The sequence below is a fragment of the Pelophylax lessonae genome (assembly GCF_965119305.1).
Source record: "Pelophylax lessonae genome assembly, chromosome: 12".
NCBI classification, from domain to species: Eukaryota; Metazoa; Chordata; class Amphibia; order Anura; family Ranidae; genus Pelophylax; species Pelophylax lessonae.
In genome coordinates this window covers 105,538,945-105,553,740 of record NC_138779.1, presented here as the reverse complement: position 1 = coordinate 105,553,740, position 14,796 = coordinate 105,538,945, and the positions used below count along the sequence as shown (strand labels likewise).

The 14,796-nt window shown below is 40.1% G+C and overlaps 1 protein-coding gene across 3 annotated transcripts in view; it reads left to right on the top strand.

The window, feature by feature from the left end:
• The window catches only part of GRIN2D (glutamate ionotropic receptor NMDA type subunit 2D), a 1,144,270-nt gene that overhangs the window by 591,627 nt on the left and 537,847 nt on the right, over nt 1-14,796 (top strand). For all 3 annotated transcript variants that reach the window (XM_082274380.1, XM_082274379.1, XM_082274378.1), the window contains one exon: nt 96-688. In XM_082274380.1, the coding sequence (XP_082130506.1) occupies nt 96-688 (593 nt within the window). The remainder of the gene's footprint in view (nt 1-95; nt 689-14,796) is intronic.

The following is a 14,796-nucleotide window of genomic DNA, read 5'->3' as shown; positions in this document are numbered from 1 at the left end:
TTTTATGTAACTTTTCAAGGACAGCTGTATTATTGTTTTTTTGGCATTCTTTTTATATATGATATTATATTATTTTAATTTTTTTTTTATCATAGGAAAAAGGTTCAACCTTTCTGCAGCTGGGAGCCTCCACAGAGCAGCAACTTCAAGTCATCTTTGAGGTGTTGGAAGAATATGATTGGACAGCATTTGCGGTTATTACTACTCTTTTTCCAGGCTATGAAGACTTTGTGGATTACATTGAGTTACTTACTGACAGCAGTTTTATTGGCTGGGAAAATCGAGGTGTTCTGACTCTCAATCTGACTGATGATCCCAGTGGTGCCAAACTCAAGAGGCAACTGAGAGAGATTACGGTGCAAGTGCGTCTTCTGTACTGTTCTAAGGATGAAGCAGATGGGGTTTTCAAGGCTGCTCGAGAAGCTGGGTTGACTGGACCTGGTTACATATGGTTTATGGTGGGAACCAACTTGGGTGGTACAGATTACATGCCCGAGCATTTGCCCGTGGGTCTGTTTACAGTTTTGTCTGCTGGATGGAAAGATGACCTACACCGTAGAGTCCAAAATGGAGTTGCAATCATTGCAAAAGGGGCAGAGGCTCTATACAAAGACTTTGGATTCATACCAGAATTTAACAATGATTGTAGAGCACCAAACCTTACACATGGGAATGAAAACCTACACAGGTAATGTACTTTAAGGTATTTATCTTTTAATTATGATACAGTGTATAGCTATCATTTGGCTTTCCAACAGTACAATCATTTTTTATATCTCTAGTTTTTGAAATCACAAGCGGTCATTTTTGTTGTCTAGATAGAATAGATCTGTGATTGCTGGTGATGCTTCTTGGAAATAATGACTGCAATTTCAGTACTGGGTGGAACTGACCTTTAAACATAAGCGTTATAATGAGAATTACTTATACCATGAGTGATATTTGATATTTTTGCAATTGTAAGCCAAAAGTTTACACTTTAGAAAAATTGATTTTATGCAAGTGTGTTGGTGTATTGAATGTATATTTAAACTCAAAATCTGTATTTTTATCTCTTAATATTTAGTTTAGTATTTCCTAATGAAGCAAATGGTATTTTGTTGTTGAATTAGGTATGTAAAAACATAGCCTATTAGTATACATTATTCAGTCCAAAAAAAAAAAATAATAATAATAATTTTACAAAGAGATACGGATTTACAAATGTTGTTTTAATGACACTTTATTTGGTTTCATAGATAATGTGCATTAACAAAAAAAGCTTTCAAATGACCTGCTGAAATATTTTGTGTATAAATTTAGTATTACTGTTTTGCATGTATTAACAGTTGATGTTTTTTTAGAGTAAGATCTAGAGAAAAGGACACATTAATGTCATTATATATATTGATAATGGTACTTTGCTATAAAGTGTACCAACAATTCTTCTCTCCTCCTCTGACTGCAGATATGTAGGGTTTTTAAAGCGTAACTCCACTTTTGTTGAGAAAAAACATTACCCTCTGGTTGAACTTTGTACATTGTAAGGAGTATAACAACCTTTGTTGCAGATTCCTACCTTTTGGTATTCTGAAGAAATCCCTGTGTGTGCCTCTGTGCTGAGTGGGTCTAATGGGAGTGGTTTCATAATTATCAATCAGCTGTGGCACCTGCAGGGCACTAATGTGGAAATCTGCTGGGCCTGCATCCCTATAGAGGTAATCCTATTGGGAGTATTTCACCAAAAAATGAAATTTTTATTTCAGGGGATGCCAGAAATCTGACTTGTATCTAAGGCAGACTTTTGGTAAAATTGGTGAGCCAATCACACAAGCAGAAAATTATGTTTCTGGGGTGTGGTCAGTACACATTCTTTGTACAGAAAAACTCCAGGTAGTCATATTGCATTGCATCTTCAGAAAATTACAGTGGCTGCAAATTAAAAAGGAAAGGTAATTTTTAACAACATTAATTTACACTATGACTTGTGTCGCAATTGTATACACTATATTATTTTTTCTTTATTTGCTATTTTTTTTCCCCATGAAAGTAGAGTTACCCTTTAAACTTATCAAGTATTTATCTAGCTCAATTAAAACTTTAAAGTGGCACTTGACAAGGACATTTGAGAAGTTTCTATTCAGAATTTAATAATAGTTAATTCAATTTATTTTTAACTGTTAAATGCTTACAAGTGGTAACAAACCATAACCTTATTTTATTCATTAAAACTTCGGTCAGCCAATACATTTGGTCTGCAGCCACAAAGACCGAAAAGACCATAAACAAAAATCAAATGGGGGATTGTTTGGACAGAAGTCAAATGATAAATTAAAAAAATATTGACGGTACTTTGATAAAAGGACAAACAGTAATTAATTCAGTTGTCCAAAATATCACAAAACTGCTTGCCAAGGACATGTAACAAATAACAATCTTAAATCATAGACCTGCAGCGAGATAATGGACAGCTGTTGCTTTTGGAATAGAAAGCATATTTTGATTTCCAAAGCCTTTTGCCCTCCAGTAACCCAGAGAATTGTGTTTGCCTACAGAGAACAGAGAATTTTAATAAAACCCAGAATCCAAAATAAAAGACTAACATGAAATGTCAAAACTGCCACAGACAGTTAACAATGAATATCTGAGTTCTGAGCAAGTCATCTAAAATGAAAAGTTCCTCAGATGGCACAACTTGCTTTCAAATAAATATATGTTGTCTTTTTTTATTCTATCTTTATTACTGGGTATTAAGTTAATAAAAGTATATTCAACTAAAGCTAAAACTAAAACCAAACAGAGCTACTAAACGCTGTGCTTTGGCCATACAGGATGAAGCAATAGCTTTGCATTATTGCCTGTTCACCCAGAACTACTACTACCACTATTACTACTACTATTAACCTTTTCTTTTGCTTTCTTTTACTAGGAAAGGAAGCTCTTTGTAAACTCTTAGTCATTCTAGGTGGAACCCACAAAAGAGGACCAGACTTTTCCAAAAACCCGAGACAAGCTGCGGCAAGAGGAATGCAGAGAGACTGGAGGCTGACACACCTCCTTCATTCTCTGCATCTCTCTTGTCTCAGAAAAGTGCTCTGAGCTGAGACAAGATGCTGTGATGATGTCTTCTTCCAAGATGTTGTCAGATTTTCCACATGGGGAGGGGGGCAGGCCCGAAATTCATACCTAGACTTTTGACGCTACATAACTACCCAAAACAAGGCACTGCTTGTACTTCTTCCTATGGTGGGGGGGGGGGGGGACCAATTTAATAAAAAATGTAAACTTGGTTCTTCTTTCAATTTATTTGCAATTATTTAAATCTCTTCACATAGTACAATTGAAATAACACACACACACACACACACAAGCACACACTTGAAAAGAATGAAAAAATTACTTAAAGTGATACTAAAGGCACCATTTTTATCTATTTATTTTTAAAAACATGTCATGCTTACCTGCTGTGTGCAATTGTTTTGCACAAAGCAGCCATGATCCTCCTCTTCTTGGGTCCCTCGCCAGTGTTCCTGGACCCTCCCTCCCACTGAGTGCCTCCATGGCTATGTGTTTCCATTGACCCACAGCATGCGGCTTGGCCCCATTCCTTCTCTCTCCTCACTGGCTGCGATTGACAGCAACAGGAGCCAATGGCTCCCACTGCTGCTTCCCTGTCCAATGAGGAGAGAGAGAGAGATGCTGCTTTTGTACACATCGCTGGATAGAGATTGGGCTCAGGTAAGCAATTAGGGGGGTCTGGAGCTGCATGCAGAAGGTTTTTTACCTTAAAGGATAGAATATGTTTTTTATCATAATGCATAGAATGCATTAAGATAGAAAAAACCTTCTGCATTTGGAGCCACTTTAACTGATAACAGATAATGGGTTACAGAACTAACAGTCTTGGGTCTTGTAATACTAGAATAGTCAGAACAGCTACTGTCAATTTATTTTTCTCTGTAGTATGTAAGACTGTTTGCTCTGGGAATACAATTCTTGGCTATAGTGCAGTCTAAGATATTAACTTAATATGAAGTTTAGATATTAATCTAGCAATACTCCAAAAAAACAAACAGTCTTCTGCTCCCCTGCAGATAATGTGCATGTACACTCCAAGCTGCAAGTCCTGACTCTCCAAGCTGTCTGTCCTCTTCTCAGCAGGAAATCATAGAAAAAAAGAAGAGGATGACACACTCCAGGGTAAAGGCTGTTGAGTAATTTTCTTAATCTATCTGGTGTAAAAGGCAAGATCAACTGAATCTTTGATCTCTAACACGTCTCTACAATAAAGCTCATTGCTGAGTGGAACACAATGGAGGGCACGAGGTTTGGGTGGTCTTGCCTTTTGCACCAGATGGATTAAAAAATATATACATTAGCTTTTACTTTGGGGGAGGTACCCTCCTCATTTGTGTACAATGTTTGCATAGCAGTACATGATTTATTGTTCTGTTGTACAAGGAAGAAAGCACCAAAAGCCAAATGTATGCAGTTTATAATTAATTTTATTCCGTATTTTGAATCATTAAAAACCAACAAGTTTCAGAGGTTCAAAGGGTCTTCCTAACTGGTATCTGGAACATTCATACAAATTACCCCCAGGATCCCTCCGATTGTACAGTTCGGTACATAGTATCAAATCCTGAGGATGGTGAGCCATTTAAATGCCCCAAATGTGTTGAATTTTTAAGATACAAGATTAAAAATAAAAATAAAGTGGAAATAAAGCAGGATGGGGACTGCCAGCATTTCCCCTCCCAGCTCCAGGTCTCCAAAATTCTGGGTTTGCCCATTGGGCAGGCACTGATGATATAACTCATGAATATATGCACTGGAGTTACTCTATCTTGGTGCCTGGCTCCATACCAAGTATCTGTTAAATGACAAGACTGTACACTGTACTGTGCATGCACCACAATCAATGCACAGGTTTAAAAAAAAATTGCTAGCAACTAAAGCCCCGTACACATGTACCGATCGTCGGCCGAACGATCGGCCGTCTTTTGTCCCCGGGCTGTCGTGTCCGCTGAAAAGTGCAAAAGACTGCACACGAATTTTGTCCGCCGACTGCAGAAGTGATGTCATGTGATGGTTAACTTTCCCTGTATTTTTTCTTTTCTGAGCATGCCCAGTCTTGCAAATCTGCTGTCTGTCGGCCGAATTCTGTACTGACTGGCAAACAATCGGCCGTTCTGGTGTCGGCATACAAAAATTTTAATGCTTGCACGACAGATTCTGTTTGGCCGAAAGTGCGCTGTCGGCTGTCGGAAGCATCATACTAACAAGCCGAAAATCGGCCGATCGGTCGTCGGCCGAATCTTTTCGGCCGACAATCTGCACGTGTGTACGGGCCTTAAGTAAGTTAGTTTTTTGGCAGAAGAGATCTTTCAATTATGCTATACCAAAAGACCTAGTCTACAGGCAAATGTATGTTTTTTAGGCTGGTTCACACCTGTGCATTTTTAAATGCGTTTTCAGTTTTGCAAAAAATTAACATGGTTTCCTGAGGGTCACATTCACATCTGTGCATTTTATGGAATGGGCTAGGGACTTTTTTTCTGATTTTTGGTTCTATAGACTTTAATGGATTGTATTGAAAAATGCAAAATGCACCTAGAATATGCAAACTGCAACCTACGTAGGTGTTGGCTGCCAACAAGAATGCAAGGTTTACACATCCACTCGTGTTTTTGGATAGCTCTGACGTTAGAAGAAGGGGAAAACCTGGCCTATTGCTGTTTCCATTGCTGTCGGTCTAAAGGAGGAATTTGTCACAACATCTGCTTTTTTGACCACTTTATAATTTGAGGGTTAAATATTTCCGGTAAGCTTCTCATCTACCCAGAGCACTATGGTGGAGTGTTTTCTGTAACCATCACTCTTTTTTGGCATGGAATCTTTCCTATCTCCTTACGGAATGTGCTGAGTAGATTCATTACCATCTGCATTGCTTAATTTGGACAATTGACTGATTATCATTTGTTTCTGGCGCTGCACCCCTCTCTTGTTTTCGCCTTTTTGGATCACAGTCTTATCCATTGGTGTCGGCAGCCTATTTGATACTTTTATTTGTGGGTCTGAGCGTGGATATCTTTTTCTTTTTTATCTATAGGTGTGAACCAGGACTTAGTTTTTTTTTTTTTGCTTTAAATCTGGACTTTAAGGCCTGGTTCAAATCTATGCAGTTTGCATATTCCAGGTTCATTTTGCCTTTTTCAATACACGTTTTTGTTCCACTGAAGTCTATTGAACCAAAAACCAGAAAAAAAGTTCCTTACCCTTTCCATAAAATGCACAGATGTGAATGTGACCCATAGGAAACCATGTTAAACGGACTGTAGTGTGTTTCTGCAAAACGCACAAAAAAATGCATAGGTGTGAACCAGGCCTAAATGTCTTACTTTCTGCATTTAGGTCCAATTTATTATACAAATTTAAAGGAAGCTTTGTGGATGCAGAACTGCTGGAGAAAATCAATTACAGTACTTAGAAAGTAGTTTTTTTCATTGACATTCTTATCACAGAGATTTGTTCATAGACTTGACCTGAGATAAGCCATTATCACTCGTCTGTCCTTCTAAGCAAGACATTAATCTTTAAAGTGGTATTAAAGTTTTTTTTTTTTAAATACCAAACATGTTAGACTTACCTGCTCTGTGCAGTGGTTTTGCATAGAGCAGCTCTAATCCTCTTCTTTTTGGGTCCCTTGCCAGAGCTCCTGGCTCCTCTCCCTCAAGCAGTAGCCCCAGAGAAAGCCGTTTGCCCTGGGGGCACCGCTGCATGCTCACTCCCAAGCCACTCCTCTATGCATCCATAAGACCCATAGAGCCGAAGCTCGGTCCCGCCCTCCACTCTCTCCTCATTGGCACCCTGATTATTATGGACAGCAGTGGGAGCCAATGGGTCCCCGCTGCTGTTTCAGCTAATGAGGAGGGAAGTTCGGGACAGCAAAGGCTATCGTGAACATAGCTGGATCAGAAGGAGCTCAGGTAAGGATGGAGGGGCTGGGGGAAGGGGGGGGGGGTGCACACAGAAGGCTTTTTTTTACCTTCATGCATAGAATGCATTAAGGGTAAAACAAAAAAAACTTCAGCCTTCAGAAGAACCACTAAAGTATAATTCAATTATATTTTTCATTTTGGATATAGTAATAGAGGGTTATAACTAGAGATGAGCTAATGGATCGGAGTTTGGAACGGACACCCAAATTTGCAGGGCGTTCCCCAGGTGTTCGCCCTGACGAACACCCTGCAATACACTGAGCGCTGCACAGTGCATTCTTCACCCTGATTGGGCAAAGCTTTGCCCAATCAGAGCACAGTATAAGCTGGTTGTTAAGGAGCAGGGCTGGAAAGCCAGCTGCAGTGTCCTTAACAACTGATGAGTCCTCAGCTGTCAATTGGTTTTCCAGCTGAATAAAAAAAAAAGTGCCAGTAAAAAAATGTAAAAAAAAAAACGGCGTAGGGTCCCCCCCATGATCCCTACCAGACCCTTATCCGGGCATGCAGCCTGGCAGGTTAGGAAGAGGAGGGGATGGGTGAGTGCCCCCCCCCCTCCTGAACCAAACCAGGCCACATGCCCTCAACCAGGGGGGGGGTGGGTGATTTGGGGTGGGGGGCTCTGCAAGGGATAGGGGCCTCTTCCCGACAACCCTGGACTTTGGTTGTTGGGATCTGTGGGTGGAGGGCTTATCGGAATCTGTAAGTCCCCTATGTGAATGGGTATCGGGTACATCTTACTCCTAACCATTCACTAAAAAAAGTGTACAAAAGTAATTACTAAACGAGACAGTTTTTGACAAATCCTTTATTAAAAAATAAAAAAAAAGTCCCTCAATGTCTCTCCATCCTCAATCATGCAGCCCGCTGACCCCAAAATTAGAAAAAAATTAAAAACACTCTCGCCTCTTGGTAGGACTCCTGCCATATGCCTGCTTCGCGCTTTGACATTTCTTATATAGGCAAGAAGCGGGCCACCTGGCTACATCACCCGATAGCACCGACAGCTTCTGACATCACGTTCACTTTACAGGCATATTAGGGGACCCCCAGGCACTATATTTAAAGGAATTTTTCATTAATTTTCATTATTGTTGCACTTTTAGCATGATTAAAACTACTGCTCCTGGAAAAACTATATATATTTTTTTTTTATTGTTGATACAGGGCAGTACCCAGTTCCCATACACCTTTTATGGCCAATTACTTGCATATAAGCCTACAAAATGGGCACTTTTGTAGTTTGGCCCCTATAGACTTTAATGGGGTTTGCCGTTCGGGTTAGAACATTTTCCCTGTTCGGGAGTTCAGCTGCGAACCGAACGGGGGTTGTTTGGCCCATCCCTAGTTATAAACAGCACTATTGCAAATTGTTGGCAAAACAGTTATTGCATCCAGTTAGATACAAGCGCTTTTTAGGTATTTTGATACTCGCTAGGGCTGGCTGCCAAAATACAATAGGCGCAGCGGGAGTTTTTTCCACCCACTCTGCATAATGTGGATGGAGAAATCTCCTAGTATAAGTGTATGGCCATATTTATTTTTATATTTGTTTATTTGCATCACATCAGAGGGTAGGATTTAATTTATAGGTATGCAAAGCCTCTGTGTATTTTTCCCGTTGTTTTGTTTTTTAAATTGCCATGCTGTGGGCTCTTAGATTGTATCCTCCTACAGGTCCCTTGATCCATCAAATGTTTGGGAGATTTCTAGCAGCCACTACTATTTGATCATTATCGTGTTCATTAACTTTATTAACACTTATGTATAGTGTTGAGCGAACACGGACTGTATTGTTTGGGTCCGTACCAGATAACTGGATTTTTGTTACCCAGAAACGGACCCGAAAACTTTACTGTATGTTCGGGTTTAAAATCCGTGTTCAGTAATTTTATTTCCTGTATGTAATGGCGCGGTTTTAATGGCGGGCTTTCAACAGCCAATCAACAAGCGTTTAACTGGTGTGCCATAGAAGCCATCACAGCCATGCCTACTAATGGCATGGCTGTGATTGGCCAGCTGAAGCATGTGACCCAGGTCTTTATAAGCTAGACACACAGCGCGCTGTGCGTCAGTCTGCTGTAGTGTAGGGAGAGAGCACACATAACGGTGCTGGCTGCTGTTGATTAGGGACAGACAGGGTAAAACAACATTGTGCCCAAAAAGAATGCCGGGACAGGTCGGAGTCTAGTCAGGGAAAGATATTTGAGCATTTTAGGGACAGGCTGGTCCATTAGCGATCTACATCGATTTTGCTGTGTGGGGGGTGGTGCAGTGAACGATCTTTTTGCCCTCACTAGAGCCCACTTAGAAGGAGAAGGGAGAAAAAAAAATATTTTTATCAGTCTGTTGAGTGCAGCGTTCAGCTATATTTTACTACAGAGTGCAGTTCTAATCTGCTATTTAAAAATTAAAAATTTTTAGGGGAATTTTTTTTTTTTTTTAAGAGCACTTGCCATGCTTTTAACTACATTTTGCTGCCATTTGCAGCACTCTAGCCCTTTCCATTGGTTTTTTTTTAGAGCCATTTTAGTGCCTGAAAGTTCAGGTCCCCATTGACTTCAATGGGGTTTGGTGTCCGGGTAAAGTTCGGAAAAAGTCCGGGTCACGGACCCGGACTTTTTTTTCAAGTTCGGCCGAACACGGACATCCAGGTGTCCGCTCAACTCTACTTATGTATCAAATAAATACAGTTATGTAAACCTTGAAACAACTTGTACTTGATACCTAGCTTCGTACATGAAGATGATCTAATCTGGAGTTTTGAATGCTTATTGAAAATGGTGTTAAAGATAGGGCAGACAGAGCAGTAGGATTGGCCTCACCATTAATAAGTGAAATATATTAGCAAGCTTAATATGACTGTAAAATGAAACCTTCAGCTCTTTTCCCTCCCTAAGAGCCATCCAGGGCTAGGAATGCACTGAACATGCCTGGGTTCAGTTTGAGCTGGCTTAGGCAAACATTACTTTAGTTTTCATGCCGAATCAAAACCCTATAGAGGTAAAGGGGAGCAGAATGGTAAAAATCAGTAATGGCCATTTTTTCTGGCTAATAGACAAGGGATTGTCATACAAATGGCATGAATGGCTGGGAACTGCCATGAGGAACATGTACTGGGAAAAAACAAAAAAAAAATATATATATATATACAGTATAGATATACAATTCTGTTTGGTGGGGAGTAGCAATTTTATTACGGCTTAAAGTGAAACATTTAAAAATCCATTAATCTATGCAGAAAATCCATAGCAGGCCACGTGACCTCATAGGGGATACCTTGCCAAAGGCCTCTCCCTCACAATCCTGGTTTGTAAGAATCAAAGAAGATGAATCAGTAGGATTGAAATAGGAAAAAGGCAGGGGGGCTTCAAATGCAGGAAATTATAAGTGTGGAGTGGCAAAGATATTTAGAGACATAAAGAGGGATGGGGTAAAAGAGTAACAGACAAGAGGTTAAAAGATTAATAATGTACAAAGGAAGAGAGAAGACAAGTGAAGAAAATTTCCCTTGACTTAATATCTGCAGGCTAGTTTTGGATAATATACAATGGCTGGTCACCCAGTAGGTAAGCACAGTAAGACCTAGACTGGTTTTCTGAAATCTTTGAAGACTGCAAGGAGCAAATGGCATGCCAGAGGGTATCTCCCGACTTCTATGAGCTCCTTTATACTGCTTAGCTTAAAATTAACATCTATAATCAAAAAAAAAAAGCTACACAAGACAATATAAAAGACCTAAAGTGGATGGAAAAGCTAAACTATAAAGCAACTTTTAAATGTTTTAAATGTTGCCTCTGCAGTTTTCCCTGGTGCCCGCATATATTTTTTCTATGCGTTCATGTGACTTCAAAGCTCCAGGTTTAACTCTATTTCTTGTTACTTATTGGAGTGTATTCTCTCCCAGTCAACTAGGCCTTAAAGCAGTGGGCGCTTGCAGGTGATGTCCCTGCTCTCTGGAATTCACGAGTATTGTCATCCCTCCACCTTTACACAAACAAGCTGGAGCTTTGCTATCATGTGACAGTATCAAAAAATGGGGAGGGAGTTTATAGTTTAACCTTTCCTTCTACTGTGTAAGTTGGGATACTCTAGTGGGCCAACAGTGGTACTATAACATATTAATAATTACCACTCGACTTACAAGGGTGCAGTAACGTTTTTTTAACCCCTTACCACCCACAATCTGTTTATTAGCATTCCCCAGCTGCATGCCACATGTTGGGGATATATTTTTAATGTCTCTTTGGGAGCCATCATTATTTTGCATGGCTGTTGGCCTCTCAATCTCAGTTGCCATTGTGTCATGATGAGGGGTCAGGCTCAAAGACCAGTTGCTTTAGCAGTAGCAGGACTACCATTGACCAGCAGGATATGTACACAGGCAGTCACCCTGGCGGATGACGCGGGCTCATCTGAGGTGTGGCATCTACGTACTAACCGGTGTTCACCAGAGCTCCTGATGGTGGAGATGGATATTGCTGCGTGTAAGTACCAGGTCATGATCGTGTCCATAAGTAAATAAGTAGGTAAAGATCAAACTGAAACTTAGTCAGTAAACAAGCCAAAGATCAGTAATGAATAGTTGGAGGTTGGGATCAGGCAGAAGCGTAGTTGAGGAACAAGCCAAGGATCGATAATGAGTGGTAGCAAACTATGGATGGCAGCAGGGAAGACGAGAGCAAAATACTGGCTGAAGAGAGCACAATAATCTGGCAAACAGGAAATACAGAGATGTGGCTTAAATCAGGAAGTTCATAGGAGGAGCGAAGAGTTCAAGGTTCAGCAGAAGTCAGGGCACAAGCAAGGTTATCCAATGGATCACATAGGGTGCTGTCAAGTAACTCAGCAAGAAGAGTCACTGCCAGATACGGCAGAGGTCCCAGGTTCAAGTCCAGACCCTGACCCACTGACAGCTTTGGGCCTCATTATATAAATAATACATTTTAGTGCAATGCTCAAGTGATAAATAATGCAAAATAAATACATAAACAAACTTCTCAATGCCACAAAATATCACAATGTTATTATTTAACATAAATTAAAATGTAAATATCATCATTATATGTCTATTAAATAAATTATTGTGCAAAATCAATCACACCATCCATCGCAGTCTCTCTTGAGTCAACATTGTTAGTGAATAAATTATCGTTCTTTACGGTTCTTTAAAAAAGGTTGTTAAATAAAATTCACCAACCATTGTACCTCAAAAAGGAGACAAAGATAAAACAATGCAAACCTACCTGGTAACAAACAAATTATATATACTGTGTATATGTATATATATATATATATATATATATATATATATATATATATATATATAGTATATGTAGTTTAGCTATTCAAATTAGTCATCAAGTAATAGCTGAGTTATGCTGAATTTGCTCTGGGCATCTAGGCATCAATGATCCCTGGTTAAGAATTAGTTAAATACAGAAGCTGCATTTTAGGATCAATTTGGCATTTAATTTGAATACCGTTGGCCATTAAGCCACTAATTTAGTTACAAAGGTAACCCATCACTTATCCTCCAGCTGCTAAGGGCATATGCATATGCCAGTTTTGCTGGATGCAAACATTTCTTTATCTGCTTTAATCTGTTAACTTTACACAATTATCCAGTTGCTAGAATGATCTATAAAATATCCTCCTAATAAACTCTGTACTTGCTATTGAGCCCAGAATAAATGAAGAAGTTTGTGGTTATGATAATGCCTTGCTCCTTAAAATCAATGAACACTTTCATTTCTCTACTCAGAGCATACTAACAATGCAATTATTCCCCAACAATTACTCATCTGGGCCTATGATAAACCTCTTATCACAGCAAGCTCATTTCATCCTAAAACTAATTAAACACTTTTATAAAATGAAAATATATTGCTTCTAAGGAAAAGGCCATTTCAAATTGTTCATCAAGAAATTGCTATCAGAGAATAATGCAGATCTAGTAATGCACATGTATTCATGTTAAGCTAAGTGGTTGTAGCAAATGGTGCTTTTAGGTTTCTAAACCTCTCCATTTTACCTCTCTGTATAATTTTCAGTGCAGTAATTGTATAGCACAGTTGTTACCACTCGTAAAGTGTATGGAAATCATAAAACAAACACATTTGCTGCCTTTTGGTCTGTGAAATATATCATTTAAAGAGTTTTGTTATATATTTTTAATAAGTGCAAAAATTACCTGTTGATTCTTCAAGAAATCCAGTAATCTGAGACATGTTATCTCTGCCTGATGAATGTTATCAACTAGCATTATTCCCAGCTCTCTCTGTGAACAACAGAACACCTCCCCTAGAGGTGTAACTAGAACCTTCAGGGCCCCGGTGCAAGAAACCATATAGGGCCCCCCTGAACCCCCCCTTTCAGATGAGTCTCGGGCTTCCAGTTCTGAGAGGGCGTCAATGGACATCCTCCCAGAACCCTGCCTCTTAAGTGCCCCCTGGGGCACACATCCAGTTCGGTCTGTGACTGCTGTGTCCTTCACCTAATCACAGATCAAGGTAAAGACCAATCACAGCAACCCTTTACCATGTGATCAGCTGGTCACATGTAAACAGACTTACCACTTATCGGCAGTCCTTTCCTCCCATGCTGTGTCCATTAACTGGCAAGACTGTAAGTACATTGTTTACACTGATAATCACGGCAGCCCCATCAGTGCCGCCTATCAGTGCTGCCTATCAGTGCCCATCAGTGGCACTTATCAGTGTTTCCTATCAGTGTCATCTATCAGTGCTCATCAATGCCACCTATCAGTGCTCATCAGTGCAACCTTTCAGTGCCTCCTCAGCAGGACTCTGAGCTGAGAGCATCTCTCTCATAGAGCCCAGAGTTTGCACTGACAGTTTGCCCTACCTTGCATGGATGGGAGAGGAGAGAGCCGATCTGCTCCTTCTCCTTCCACCGCTCTCCTCATGTTTGTGCACAGTGGGAAGTGTGAAACTAAGCAGCTAAATATGATCATTCACACTTCCCGCTGTGCACACACAGGAGGAGAGGGGCGGGAGGAGGAGCAGATCAGCTCTTTCCTCTCCCATCCGTGCGAGGGACGAGGGAGGGGAAGTGTCAGTGCAGGCTCTGGGCTGTATGAGAGAGACACTCTCAGCTCAGAGCCCTGTGGCAAGGCAAGCACACCCATTGAGGTCTTCTGACAGTGGGGGAATGCCAGGGCCTGATCGCAAGTGTGACCTTTGGGACTCTGATAGTTCCACCACTGCCTCCCCTTATGATATAGAGAACAGGAATTAGTTGGAGTATTCTGTAATCCTATCTTAGTGTGACAATGCTGCTCTTCCATAGATACAGTAAACAAGTTGAGTTGTCTCCATATTATATGAAGTTTGTTACTGACAAGAAAACTAGGTTACAATAATGTAAAAAAAAAGCTGGAAAAAAAAAACAATGCACTGCTTCATCTAAAGACTGGTAAGCTGCAATATATTACATTGTTCCTTGGTTTATTTACACTTTAAATTGCGGTATTATGATGCTAGGTACAATACTTGGTAGTGAACTCTTCATAAGTCAATGTTCATATGTTCAATCTGTGATTTCTATGAAGTCTAAATGTATACCACCAGTTTATCTAGCCTTAGTCTTGGCTGGTCCCAAGTCCATGCTGGGTAAGAGGAAGGTTGCATGTACAGATAGAAACTCGGCACCATTAAAATTGACAGCTACTTAGGAAACAGCAAGAAACTGCTGACTGATGTGATTAGTGGCATAGAATGGAATATAGAAATAGATCCTGTTAGGTGCTGTGGGGCTGCAATCAAGGCAGGTCAGTCCACAATGCCCTTTGAATTGC